This window comes from Polypterus senegalus, chromosome 16 (genome assembly GCF_016835505.1).
Source record: "Polypterus senegalus isolate Bchr_013 chromosome 16, ASM1683550v1, whole genome shotgun sequence".
NCBI classification, from domain to species: domain Eukaryota; kingdom Metazoa; phylum Chordata; class Cladistia; order Polypteriformes; family Polypteridae; genus Polypterus; species Polypterus senegalus.
Window position 1 is genome coordinate 8,256,713 of NC_053169.1, and position 14,662 is coordinate 8,271,374.

The window sequence follows — 14,662 nt, forward strand, 5'->3', positions numbered from 1 at the left end:
CCGGAGCCCAGCATCAAAGCATCAAAGTGCAAAAACACCCGTATCTGTCAAAACGGTACGCATTTATGTATAGCTTGTATTCAAATAAAAAGAAAACCCTTGTGCTCGTTACAAGACACGAGTAAATATATCAGCGTTAATAAATTACGTTCTTTGCTTAGCAAAGTCCCTCATTCGTTCTTCTTATGTACACTGTAAAAATTGCCAGGATTTCACAGGTGTTAACTGTAAGTTTTCACAATAAAATACTGTATTCAGAATTTTTGTTGTAATCACAGTAAGATACGCTGTCGTCTGTCAAAAGACAGCAAATTACTGTAAAATTGTATTTGGAGAAGACCCCGTTGCACTGTGGGATATTACATGCTCAGAGAGTGGAAGAAAGTAATAAAATGGCGTTGTAGTGTGCTTGTTACTTATACAAACGGTAATTAACTTAACATTCATTGCCTTTCTCCATTATCATTATAATAATTTCTGTTTTGTATTGTTAGAGAGGAAGTTATGCAGTCATTTTAAGACTTTACCACGGAGTGTATTAGAAAACTTACATACTGCGCGCTTTCAGTTTGTACTTTCTCACATTGTTTGAGTACGTGCAGTTTCGTTTAATTTCAGTTTGTGCATTTCTCAATCTACTTTAAATCATGCCTTTCAATATATATTAATGTTTACAGCTGTAATTAGTGATTTCTTTCATAAAATTTAAGTTCTAGCATTTTCAAACCGTTTCATTTGTGCATTTTTTAACTCGTGTCTTATCTTATAGCTTCAGGAAAGCGTTTTCATATTGTTTCAATGTCAGCTTTTTCATGTAGTTTTAGTTCATGTATTTTTAAACAGTTTTAATTTGTGCATTTTGATTAAGTTTATGTGCTTTTGTTTTCAACTGTGATTAAAGATGTTAGCTCAGGAATATAAATATATATTTATTTATTTATTTATTTTTGTTTATTCCTCTTCTAACGTATTATCTTTTACAAACAACAACAGTAATAAAAAGAGGGGCCTCCTGCAGAATTCTTTGAACTGTAACACCAAGACAGACGGCTCAGCTGTCACCATTGATTAGGGGACGCAACAAGCTGCACGTTGTAATGGGTGTGTGTGTTGGGGGTTTTACCAAATGGGTATTGTTGCCCCGTAGCGATGTGCCTCAGTCAGCATGTACTTGCACCGCCGACCCTCAGTTGGATAAGCGGGTAAGAAACTGGTTAGGTGTAAATGCGTTATGTAAAATTCAGAAGCGACCCGAATATCCGTTCAACCTAAAAATCCTAACAATTTACAAGACTTCTGCCCTGTGAAGAAGTCAGCCCGGCGACGTCCACTGACCTCTCCCTGCGCCTTAGCCCCCCCAAGTCACCGCGGCCACTTTATATGGACAGAGTGGTGTAAGCCGTACTGGAAGGAATGACACATGGAATGAGTTTTAATTTTCATTAGACACTGGAAATTTGTGGCCTGAAATCCTCCATTTTTAAGTAGCTACAGGAATAGTTACAGGAAGGAAACAATTAAATTAAGAGGAAACGGCAGCAGGCTATACATGACTAATAGCTTAAACAGAGACGGGATATACTGAAGCAAAGTCCAAGAAGTGAAAAGTCATTACAGGCAATTGATGTTCAAGAAGACCCGACCAGGCATTTCGTTAGAATAACAGCTATAGAGTGAGGAAGACTCGTTTTAATCGTGTGTGAGGCACAATAACATACGTTTAATAACAATAAGTAAGTAAGCGTTACATCTGAGGGCTTATAATGCAAGAGAAAAAGTCCCCAGCAATGCGAAAATGGTAGCACTGAGTTGTAAAAAGTGTCGCTTTCCTGGTATTTTGGAGATACAGCGGGTCCCAATGGCGAATGTGTGACATGTAGTTAAACAATCCAGACCGGCTACCCACCACCTGCCGTGCAGACCCCTTCAGACCCTCGTAAACGCCTGCTGATGATGGCGGACCCAAGTGACCACAGAGTGAAGCTGGGGGCCAGTCAGACTGCGAGTGAAAACGGCCCTGCTCCGTCGGGGGGGCTTTTAAAGTCCCCGCGTCACTTCTCAGGCCGGGCGTGTTCGGAATGCATAGGAGGAGGGCTACATGCTTAAGGGACAGTTGGTAGCAAGGAGTCCCTGCCTTGGAGCTGTGCAGTGTGTCCGGCTGCTGTTAAGGGCCGCTGCCTAATTATACTCCAGGAACCCCACGTATGAAAGGCACTATATCATGATTGGTAGGCAAATAAATGGGAAAGACAGTATATAATGAGAGATGGATAGATAGACACATGAAAGGCGATAGATAGATAGATAGATAGATAGATAGATAGATAGATAGATAGATAGATAGATAGATAGATAGATAGATATGAAAGGCACTATATAATAGATAGATAGATAGATAGATAGATAGATAGATAGATAGATATGAAAGGTGCTGTAGATGGAAATGAAAGACAAACTATAATGACAGATAGATATACTAATAAACAGCTATTAAAAGCACTATAGAGAGACTGATAGTAAGATATGAAATTTACATTATGATAAATAGACAGATGGATGTATAGATATGAAAGGCACTTTATAGGCAGTCAATAAGTCATTATCCATCCATCCATTATCCAACCCGCTATATCCAAACACACGGTCACAGGGGTCTGCTGGAGCCAATCCCATCCAGCACAGGCGCAAGGCAGGAACAAATCTCCAGGCAGGGTGCTAGCCCACCGTAAGGGCACTTTATAGTTATTGATAGATATTAATAGATGTGAAAGGCCACTACAGATACCCAGATAGCTATGAAAGGCACTATATAATGATAAAAAAGACAGTCTGACAGATATGAATGGGACTGTATGATGACTAAAAGCATTATAGAGACTGATAGAAAGATATGATAGGTACCACATAATGATAGATAGATAGATAGATAGATAGATAGATAGATAGATAGATAGATAGATAGATAGATAGATAGATAGATAGATAGATAGATAGATAGATAGATAGATAGATAGATAGATAGATAGATATACTGTGGTGGGTTGGCGCCCTGCCCGGGGTTTGTTTCCTGCCTTGTGACCTGTGTTGGCTGGGATTGGCTCCAGCAGACCTCCATGACCCTGTAGTTAGGATATAGCGGGTTGGATAATGGATGGATGGATGGATAGATAGATAGATGTGAAAGGCACCGTATAATAGAAAGATATGAAAGGAATGGTAGATAAACCGACAGAAAACTATAATATGCACTTTAACGTTGTACTTCCATCAGAGAGACCAGATAAATCTAGGTGTGGGAAGCGGGGGTTAGTTGTAGGGTTGAGGTTCGGGGTTCGGGTGCCCATCCGCCCTCCCGCACTTAAAACATTTTTTACTTTAGTCCACTACTACTGGGCCAGCCCCGAATGAAAACAGAGCGCCGTAACTTAGTCTGTCACGACAGGGTGACAGTCGACTCTTTATGGACCCCCCATCGCTGTACATCATCTGCTCCCCAACCCGTTTATTTGCGCTATATGATGGCTTAACATTTTATTACTATTGATAACAATAATACAATTGAGAAACTGACCAAACGAACAACTGCCATTTTAGCAGGAAGCTGGGCTGGCGGTGCTCATTTGGCCCCTGAAGTGTGTGTGTGTGTGTGTGTGTGTGTGTGTGTGTGTTCACTCTACGATGCCTCTCCGCATTTCCAGGTGTTCTTCCCACCATTCGCCCGATGCTTGCTGGTGACTCAGCTTCGGATTAAAAACGGAGGGATGGTAAACGATCAACGTGTCGCCTATCTGTCTAATATTTTCGTGTAGTTAACCCTTTAATTTGTGTTTGATGGCGACTCTAAATATCCTCGCTATGTGCCAGTTTTGGGCTGACGCGTCGTCCAGCATTGATTTCTAGCTTTTGTTTGATTCCGTCCGTGTGGTCTCCCACCTCTCCATACTCTAAAACACATTAAATATCATGCAGATTCAATATTTCATAAATCCACCTAGCCAGTTTTTGATTTTCTTTTTCCGTTTTGCAGAGGGCTGGGGTGCGGGAGCCCACCGTAACAGCATAAAGGCACCAAAGCAGGATTCATTCCTGAATGGATCCATCACAATAGATACACGCGTACCCAACAAACGGCATGCGTTTACGTATAGCTGCTCTTCAGAGAAAAAGAAAACACTTGTGCTCGACATTACAGGACACTCGAACTGACCAACACTAATAAATGATGCTCTTTGTTAAAAAGTCCCCAACTTTCTTCTTCTGTATGTTTTTTATAGGAAAATAACACACACACACACACACAAGACTAGCTGCTGGTACTGCGGTGGCCAGTCGCCCCGTCCAAGGCTCGTTCCTGCCTTGCTCCTCATGCTTTCAGGGTTGGCCCCAGCTTCCCGCCGTGTCCCAGTTCCGGATAAGCGGGTTTAGTAAATGGATTAATTGTAAATGATAACGGTGTAACCTGTCCATCTATTTTAGTTTAGTTTGGTGGCGATTCTTAATAATCCCTGTATGAGTGAGTAGCCTATGTCCGTTTTGAGCTGACACGCCGTACAAAATCGTTTTCTGTCTGATTCAGTCCGTGTGCTCTCCGGACTCTTTAAACCCTAAAACGCATTACATGCCAGATATTTGATAAATACATCCAACCAATTTTTGAACTTCTTTTTTTTTTCTTTCTTTACTTTTCAGAGGGTTGCAAGAAGAGCCGAAGCCCAACGTAACAATAACTCGCAAAAAGCATGCTGAATGGGGCGATGATCGCAAATTCACCGTAATCGATTAATTGTAAATCTATTGCACACGTATCCGTCAAAATGGCCTTTACTTATAGCTTGTATTCAGATAAAAAGTTGTGCTCGCTTATTAAAAGATACGCGTGGACATATCAACGCTAATAACTGACACTCTTTGCTAAGCAAAGTCCCTCAATCGTTCTTCTTGTATATGCTTTCTATAGAGATACATAAACATACAAACAAAACAAATAACAAAAATCAACAAACAAATAAATACATACATAAATAAAAGGCTAGTGAGTACTGCGATTGCCACTCGCCCCGTCCATGATTCGTTCCTGCCTTGCGCCTCGTGCTTTCCAGGGTTGGCTCCAGCTGTCCCAGTTCCGGATAAGCGGATTTAAAAAATGAATGGATGTTATATAATCAAACTATCACCTGTTCATCTCTTATTTTTATTTGCTGAACCCTTTGGGGGCGACTCTAAATATTCCCGGTATGAGTGAGTGAGTCCGTTTTGGGCTAACGCGCCGTCCAGAATCGATTTTTTAGCTTCTGATTTCCGTCCGTGCAGGTCTCCGGCTTCTTTAAACCATAAAACTCATTAAACGTCAGGTAAAATATTTGATAAATACATCCAGACAGTTTTCGAACTTTTTTTTTTTTTCGGAGGATTGCAAGGGAGCCGGAGCCCAGCATCAAAGCATCAAAGTGCAAAAACACTCGTATCTGTCAAAACGGTACGCATTTATGTATAGCTTGTATTCAAATAAAAAGAAAACCCTTGTGCTCGTTACAAGACACGAGTAAATATATCAGCGTTAATAAATTACGTTCTTTGCTTAGCAAAGTCCCTCATTCGTTCTTCTTATGTATGAAAGAAAGAAAGAAAGAAAGAAAGAAAGAAAGAAAGAAAGAAAGAAAGAAAGGCTGGCGGGTTCAGCGGTGACCACTCGCCCCGTCCAGGGTTTGTTCCTGCCTTGCGCTTCATGCTTTCCAGTGTTGGCTCCAGCTGTCCCAGTTTCGGATCAGCGGGTTTAGAGAGTGAAATAATATTTAATAATCAAGGTGTCACCTGTCCATCTATTACTTTTATTTATTGAAGCGTCTGGCGGAGACTCTAAATATTGCCGGTACGAGCGAGTGTCTTTTCGGGGCTGACTCGCCGTCCAGAATCGATTTTTTTTAGCTTCTGCTTGATTTCCGTCCGTGTGGTCTCCGACTTCTTCAAATTCTAAAACACATTACATGTCAGAAACGATATTTGATTAATCCACCCAGGCTGCCTTTGAGCTTTGAAGGTGACTATTTTAAGATGACATTCTGTACGTCCCAAATTTGTTTCTATACCTTGACGTTAATTCCGTCCGCGTGGTCTCCGGCTAATTCAAACCTTGAAACGTCAGATATATGTCAGATATGATATTTGATAAAAACGTCAAATCGGTTTCTAAACTTGCTTGTGTTTTGGAGCCGAAGCCCATCCTGCCAACATTAAGGAGCAAAGGCAGGATTCACCCCTGGATGGATCCATCACCGTAAAATCACGGTAACCGATTGATTGTAAATCCATTGCAATTTATATACACGTATTCGTCATCAAGGTATACATTAATTATTGTTTGTCTTCATAAAAAACACAATCGCATTTATTTCTTAAAGTTATACTTTGGTTTGGAAAATGTGGCTGAATTTCATAGCTGAAGCGTTAAAAATCGTCAGAAGCTACATACCTAAGTTGACGAAGCTCATCACCATGTCGGCGTCATTGAGAAAGTTGGTGTCATGCGAACTCGCCAACGGAGGTGTCTGGGTGACCAGCGGAGATGCCCTGTATGGCTGGGCACCACGGGAGTAGCCGTTTGGCACCGCGTGATATCCTTTCCTCGAGCCACCTTTGCCGTAAGATCCTTTGCCGGTGCTGGGCGCAATGCCATCATCTTCTTCGATCGACATGGCATTATAGAGGTCCAACATGAAAAGGGGCGCGGAGGATGCCTGCTTGCCAGGTGAAAAGGGACGGGGTCGATGAGGTAAACCCAGAATGGACAGGATCTCCCTTTGAATCTCCCTTCTTTCGTGGTTGCGCAGCCTCCTGTAAATGAAACTCGAGTGGACGTGATTGTCCCCTAATCCGCAGTGGACGCAATCCAGAAGTCCCCAGCTATTCCACACGAGGCCGAAAATCGCGTGAAACAAAAACAACAATGGTTTCATTTTATTGCCCGTCACGCTTTCCTTCCCTTTCGCTCGAAAAAAAGAAGTAAAGTAAGAAGAAGAAGCAAATTTTCAGCTTTTCATTTTGCCAGGATTCTCCTGAAAAATAAATCATAAGCAAACAGACGGCACCCACATTTGTGTAAAGTGCAACATGATTACAGTGGAACAGCTGTTTGATCCTCCCATGTCAAAATCATTTTTGCACACTTTATTCCCAATTCCTGTTCTGGATTTTACGCATTCTTCCGATCTCCCGATCTTGAGCGGCAGGTAGAGCTTCCCAGGTGCGCTTCTGCGGTAACACTCGGTAAACACACTCAGTGCGCAGGTCCCGCTTGGAAGTGGATTGAGTTTGACGATCCGACTGTGTTAAAGACACACTTCAAGATATCGTTTCAGTTTCCCCTTTGAAACCTGAAAGTTCTGCCACACGGGATATTTGAAACCGCGAAGTGGAAAAAAAAGACTTAAAGAAAATACCACGCGACGTTTCCGTACGCCCCAGTGAACACATAGGCATTCATATCTTCATTAAAGACAGCATACAGAATATACATATTCCGAAGGAATGAGCGGCACCCTCGTGCTTTTCGGATATATATATATGTGTCACAGTTGAACCGCAGCGCTCCAGCCACCTCAAGACGGGAGAAAAATACGCGGGCGCCCTCTAGCGGCACTCTGGAGAAATGCGCCGCTGTTGACTCCAATCATGAAACAACCGACCGTGAACTGAGCACTCAAGTATTTAATGACACGTGATGTGAGTGAAGCGAAAGAATTTTTTTTTCCCGGAAACAGAAAAGGTACAAAGAAAAATATATCATGTTTTTATTTTTCATTTACGTAAAACACCGATTTTCATGTTGAAAGCTCAAGAGATGATTTAAATGCTAGGTTTTGTAAACTACTCAAAAAAATGAAAGGACCCCTTTTTAATGAGAGTATAGCATCAAGTCAGTGACACTTGTGGGCTGTTGATCTGCTCAGTGAAGTAGCAGAGGGGCTTGTTCATCAGTTTCAGCTGCTTTGGTGCACTAGAGGGGGGGCAACAATGAGACGACCCCCAAAACAGGCATGAATGGGTTAACAGGTGGAGGGAGGCCACTGACATTTTACCCTCCTCATCTGTTTTGTCACTCGTTTTGCATTTGGCTACGGTCAGTGTCACAACTGGTGTCACATGAGGCCATACCTGGACCCTACAGAGCTGGCACAGGTAGTCCAACATCTCCAGGATGGCACATCAATACGTGGCATTGCCAGAAGGTTTTCTGTGTCTCCCAGCACAGTCTCAAGGGCATGGAGGAGATTCCAGGAGACAGACAGGCAGTTCCTCCCGGAGAGCTGGACAGGGCCCCTCGTAGAAGGTCCTTAACCCATCAGCAGGACCCACCAGTATCTGCTCCTTTGGCCAAGGTGGAACAGGATGAGCACTGGCAGAGCCTACAAAATGACCTCCAGCAGGCAGGCAGGCAGGCCACTGGTGTGAACGTCTCTGACCAAACAATCAGAAACAGACTTCATGAGGGAGGCCTGAGGGCCCAACGTCCTCTAGTGGGCACCGTGGAGCTCCATTGGCATTTGCCATAGAATAGCAGAATTGGCAGGTCCACCACTGGTGGGAAACCTGTGCTTTTCACAAATGGGAGCAGGTTCACCCTGAGCACATGTGACAGACGTGAAAGGGTCTGGAGAAGCCGTGGAGAACGTTATGCTGCCTGTGACATCGTTCAGTTTGGTGGGGGGTCTGTGATGGTCAGTCTGGGGAGGGAGGCATATCCATGGATAGACACACAGACCTCTACAGGCTAGACAACGGCACCTTCACTGCCATTAGGTATTGGGATGAAATCCTTGGACCCACTGTCAGACCCTATGTGGGTTCCTCCTGGTGCACGACAATGACCGGCCTCACGTGGTGAGAAGATGAAGAAACTGATACCATTGACTGCCCCCCTCCCCCACGCTCACTCGCCTGACCTCAATCCAATAGACCACCTCTGGATGGGACATTATGTTTCGGTCCACCCAACACCTCAGCCTGTCCAGAATGCACAATGATGCCCTGGTGCAGATATGGGAGGAGATCCCCCAGGAAGCCATCTGTGATCTCATTAGAACGTTATCAGGCATGGGGATGGCGGCATACAAACTACTGAGTACGTTTTGGAGTTGCTGCAATGACATTTCGGCCAAATGGACTCGCCTGCCTGCCTGCTGCCTCATTTTTTTCCCTTTGATTTTCGGGGTCTCTTTGAATTCAGCCCTCTGTCAAACGATGTGGCTGCCATCCTTTCGTTCCTCGCACATCACCATAGCAGCAGAGAGAGCCAGCATGAGTTTCTTTCCCATTGAGATCTGATGGGTTTTCAAAGTGTTCCTTTCATTAATCTGAGCAGGAAGTCGGGAGTGGCAGAGAAGTACGTAAGAGTAGTACAGGGATATGTACGAGGGAAGTGTGACCGTGGTGAGCCCTGCAGTAGGAGTGACGGAGGTGGGATTACATCAGGGTTCGGCTCTGAGCCCTTTCTTATTTGCAATGGTGATGGACAGGTTGGCAGATGAGATTAGAGTGGAGTCCCCATGGACTGTGATGTCTGCTGATGGCACTGTGATCTGTAGTGAGAGTAGGGAGCAGGTTGAGGAGACCCTGGAGAGGTGGAGATATAAGAGGAGAGGAATGAAGGTCAGTAGGACCACCAAGACAGAATACATGTGTGTGAATGAGAGGGAGGTCAGTGGAATGGTGAGGATGATGAGGGAGTAGAATTGGCAAAGGTGGATGAGTTTAAACATAGGGTGGTCCAGATCTAATTATGCAATTTTCATTACATTATAACTTATTAAGTTTATTACATAGAAAATCACCCGAAAAATCCCGGACCATCGAGAAGCGTGCGAACTGACGATATGAAGAATCACCTTCACGCTGAACTGGAATCGTCCCCGCATAAATCAAAGTCATCCAGATGATCTGGATCTGCATAATAAGATCTGGACCACCCTGTACTTGGGATCAACAGTACAGAGTAATGGGGATTGTGGAAGAGAAGAGAAGAAGAGAGTGCAGGCAAGGTGGAGTGGGTGGAGAAGAGTGTCAGGAGTGATTTGTGACATACGGGTATCAGCAAGAGTGACAGGGAAGGTCTGCAGGACAGTAGTGAGACCAGCTGTGTTATATGGGCTGGGGACGGTGGCACAGGAGACAGAGCTGGAGGTGGCAGAGTTAAAGATGTTCAGATTTGCATTGGGTGTGACGAGGATGGACAGGATTAGAAATGAGGACATTAGAGGGTCAGCTCAGGTGGGAAAAAGTCAGAGAGGTGAGATTGTGTTGGTTTGGACATGTGCAGAGGAGAGATGATGAGTATATTGGGAGAAGGATGTTAAGGATAGAGTGGCCAGGCAAGAGGAGAAGAAGAAGGCCTAAGAGAAGGTTTATGGATGTGATGAGAGAGGACATGCAGGTGATGGGGGTGACAGAACAAGATGGAGAGGACAGAAGGATATGGAAGAAGATGATCTGCTGTGGCGACCCCTAACGGGATCAGCCAAAAGAAGAAGAAGAAGATTATTATTTAACGCAATCTCCCTCGTCTGAGCCCAGCCTGACTTTTTAGTGGAACTCCTGTTCTTGTGCTGCGTTGCTCGGTCTTTTTAGACCATCTGCAATGACATGTAAGCTAGTAGTGGGGTGCAGTAATCCCTACGTGACCAGACCAAAGCCCGGACCACAAGTCGTGCTGAATACTCACTCAGATCAGGGCTGAAGGTGCAGATGTCATACAGGGTGACTCTGTATGAATAAGAGACAGCTGACATGGTCGCTTATCGCTCACCACCCCATGGTTGGGCACCGACTTGGCAGGTGTTATAGTGACGATGAGCCAAGCTGTACAGAGATGAACGGAATGGCAGTCTGGAATAACAAGAAGTTCTGTCTTTGGCATGCTGAGCTGTACATGGTGGTCCTTCATCCAGGTTGAAATATCCATAAGACATGCAGCGATGTTAGCCAAGACCACGTTATCCTCAGGTACAGCTGTGCGGCGTCACCACAAAAGTGATATGTGAGCAGCCATGGGATTAGATGATGGGGCCCAGTCAGGTGACGTTTAGAGGGAAGAGCAGAGGACCCTTGGATACCCCTATGCATGTCTGATGCACCCTTGACAGGACAAATGGTGGGATCTGCCCAAGATGTTGGTGCTCAGATCTTCTTAGAGCAGTCATGGTGGTGCCAAGGACAGGGAGGGTGGCAAGAAGGATCTCACGGTTGACTGTGCCAAAGGCAAAGGAGAGATCTAGAAGGATCTGGGCAGAGCCGAGCTCATATAATGAAAGTCCCCGTGTCTGACTATAATACCCCCCCTCCAAACTTGCTTTTTTAACTCTTTGAGGGCTGAATATTTTTTCGAAAAACTCACACAAAGCAATAATTTCAACATAAAATGTCTGTTGCTACGTTCTGTGGCTGCTGTTGGCGCATGTTCAGCAACTCTGGCGGCAGTGGCTGCACAGGGGCACCTCGATGGCCAGCAGGAATGCACGGTGGGCCAGCTGCCTGGCTGTCTTCACACAGCCGATGGGCAGCAATGGCAGTCACAGTGTGACGCAATACGGATTGTACCTCTTGTCATCATAAGTGGTGGTCCTCCCAGGCGAACGCTGCTGTAGGTGTATCAGCTACACAAACGATCCACTGGGGAATGGTACCTCACTTTCATTTTTGATGTCCATCTCCTGATCACTTGCATCAAATTCCAAGTCCGACAAGTCAGAGTCCGATTCAGTGATAATTTGTAAAATGTCCATGGAGTATTTAGTCTCTCGCCAGATGTCGATGCCATTTTAGAGGTTCTTTGTTCTTCGCTACTCATGCAGGGAGTCGAGGTTAAATCAACAAAGCTACTTAACTTTCCTTCTAGCAAAGAGAGTCAAACGTAAATGTAAGGGCGGGTTTTGTCGCAGATTACAGCTGATTACGACAAAAGTTGACATCAGCCCTGAAAGAGTTAAAATGATCAAAAAGATGTGCATTGAAACAATTGTCTGCATTAGGGGTCTATCACAACAACTGCTGCTGATTACGTCGATCAATGGCGTTGAATTCACAAGTCTGCTTTAACCCCTCGTCCTCCTCAGCGTCTCTCTGATCTCTGATTCAGTTTCTTAGCCTTGCATTGCGAGGCACCGTATAAAATAAAGAATGGCTTATGACTCTTTCTTTCTTTCTTTCTTTCTTTCTTTAATTTAGCGGATGAAGTACGACAGTGAAAGCCGCTGTCCCATTTACAGCCTTATTTACCTCAAAGCTCTCCTGCTGTCAAATGAGTTCCTGTTCCATTGGAAAGAAAAAAAATAAAAGCGCCGACCTCCCTCCGTCAAATTCAAATGAAGTGAATTTGTCAAAGATACGACATTGACAGGTCCTGTGACGAAAAGTCTATCTCTTTTCCAGATCCAGGAAACCAGCAGAAGGAATGGAGAAACCATGAGAGGCTGCAGAAGGAGAAAGCGAGAATCTGGCAATAAGCAGAGGATTGTAAATGAGCGCTCGAAAAAAAAGTGATGAAACAGGGTCCGCACATTCTCATCCTGCTGTGACATCCTCTGTAATGACATGTCTGCCTCGTTAAGGCCCAAAATGACTCCAGGACGGAAAAGCCAGTAAGTCAATGAAGAATCTCATCCGTATGTCGATCGACCAGTCAATGAACCAGATAGTCCGCCAGTCTGAAAATTCACCAACTAGTCTGTCAATCGTTCAGTGAGCCGAGTTGTTAGTCGATCAGTCATCCACTTTAATTAAAGGACAATCGTCTGTGTACTTATATGAGCCCCAGAAACATTCAAAATACTCACAAATATGGAGAAAGCCAATAAACCCTGGCTAATAAATGAAGAGGCCCTCATAGAATCAAGCCTAATGAAAAGATAACTGTCTGTGTGTCTGAGTGTCCATTTAGTTGCTATGTCTTTGTTATTCCAACAGACGCCATATCACACATATTTGTTGTAAGAAAATCCATTGCATTTTTTTCATTCCAGCAGATGGCACCTCACAGAAATTAACACTGCTTTTACGAATCCCATACCAGATGCCATACGTATATCAAAGACATACACATTGAATTTGTCTTTCCAAACAGAGTGCAACACAAACATTTGTAGTAATAAAATATATTGCATTTTTTCATTCCAACAGATGGTGGACCACAAACATTAACACTGCTTTTATGAATGCCGTACCAGATGGCATATACTGGAGACCTTGCATTTGTCTTTCCAACAGATGGTGCAACACAAACATTTGCAGTAAAAAAATACATTGCATTTTTTTTTTCATTCCAACAGATGGTTCATCACAAACATTAACACTGATTTTATGAATGCCATACCAGATGGCATATACCAGAGACCTATGTATTGCATTTGTCTTTCCAAGCAGATGGTACATCAAAAGCATTTGTAGTAATAAAATACATTGTATTTTTTCATTCCAACAGATGGTGCATCACCAACATTAACATTGCTTTTATGTACCTCATGCCAGATGGCATATACCGGAGGCCTTTGTACTGCATTTGTCTTTCCAACAGATGGTGCATCACAAACACTTGTAGTAATGTAATTTATTAGTATAAATGCTTGTGATCTGTTGGATTGACAAATGCGAAAAATTGTATTAGTACATGCATTGCAAAATACATTCCAGTAGATAGTGCATTGCAAATGTTAACACTTGAAGGTCTACATTGATTACTTAGATTTGAAAATTTCTTGGATGGCTACACAGCTAGATTGAACAATTAGTCAATCAATAAATCAAATAATACTCTGAATGGCAAGAAAAAGTGCATGAACCCTTTGGAATGACCAAAGGGTCATTCTAGTTGTGTTTATAAAGTTTCATTATTTGTGTGTATGTGTGTCAATTTGACAGATTTTTTTTGTGTTTGCTTATTGTCTTAGTGTTTAATAAGCCATCTTAGGTGGGGAGCGGCAGTTGGGCACCAGTGGGGAATGTTCTTACATAGTCCAAAAAGCAGTTAGTATTTTTGGATTTCCTTTTACTGTTTTCCTTTTTCATTTTATTAATCAAAACATTGATCAGTAAAAAAAGTACTTGATTTCTCCTGGAGGTTTGCAGTCCTCCCCACGTGTGGCTTTTGCTATTATTTTGAGATGTTTCTGTGTTATTTTGCCAGGTCCCTGTTAATTTTAAGGATTCCTGTGCTGGCTTATGTTTACATTTCTTTTTTTTTTTGCCTATTTTTCATTCATTTTTCAGTTTGAATTATTCAATTTGAATATTTCTGTTATATTGTTCTGTTTGTTTTCCATGTAGGTGATATGTTTAATGTATCATGTTTCTTGCTGTGTTTAACAATATTTATGTCCTTTTTCTTTAAAAATCTCTTGTGTTCCCTGTACTGTATTTTGTGGGTGGTTCCTCAAGAGGTGGGGCCACATGTCCATCACAGTTGAGGGACTGCCTCCAACCCTTTAAAGGCTCATGGGAAATGTAGTTTCTTGTGGCATATTACATACACTATGGAAGTGAGTTTTCTTAGCTGTGCTCTTTTTGTATCAATTCCTTCATTTTCTCACCACAGGAGGCCAGCCAGGAGCCACTGCACCAGCATAGGGTCTGCCAATGGGTCCAAGGATTTCAATCCGATACTTAATAGCAGTCCTGC

General features: G+C 43.3%; 1 protein-coding gene across 1 annotated transcript in view; it reads right to left on the reverse strand.

Moving 5' to 3' along the window:
* Positions 1-7,549, reverse strand: part of bmp5 (bone morphogenetic protein 5) — a 114,742-nt gene extending 107,193 nt beyond the window's left edge. Inside the window, exon 1 of the mRNA XM_039737900.1 lies at positions 6,470-7,549. Coding sequence (XP_039593834.1) covers positions 6,470-6,953 — 484 coding nt within the window. The 5' untranslated portion in view covers positions 6,954-7,549. The remainder of the gene's footprint in view (positions 1-6,469) is intronic.
* Between the last annotated feature and the right edge of the window lie 7,113 nt (positions 7,550-14,662).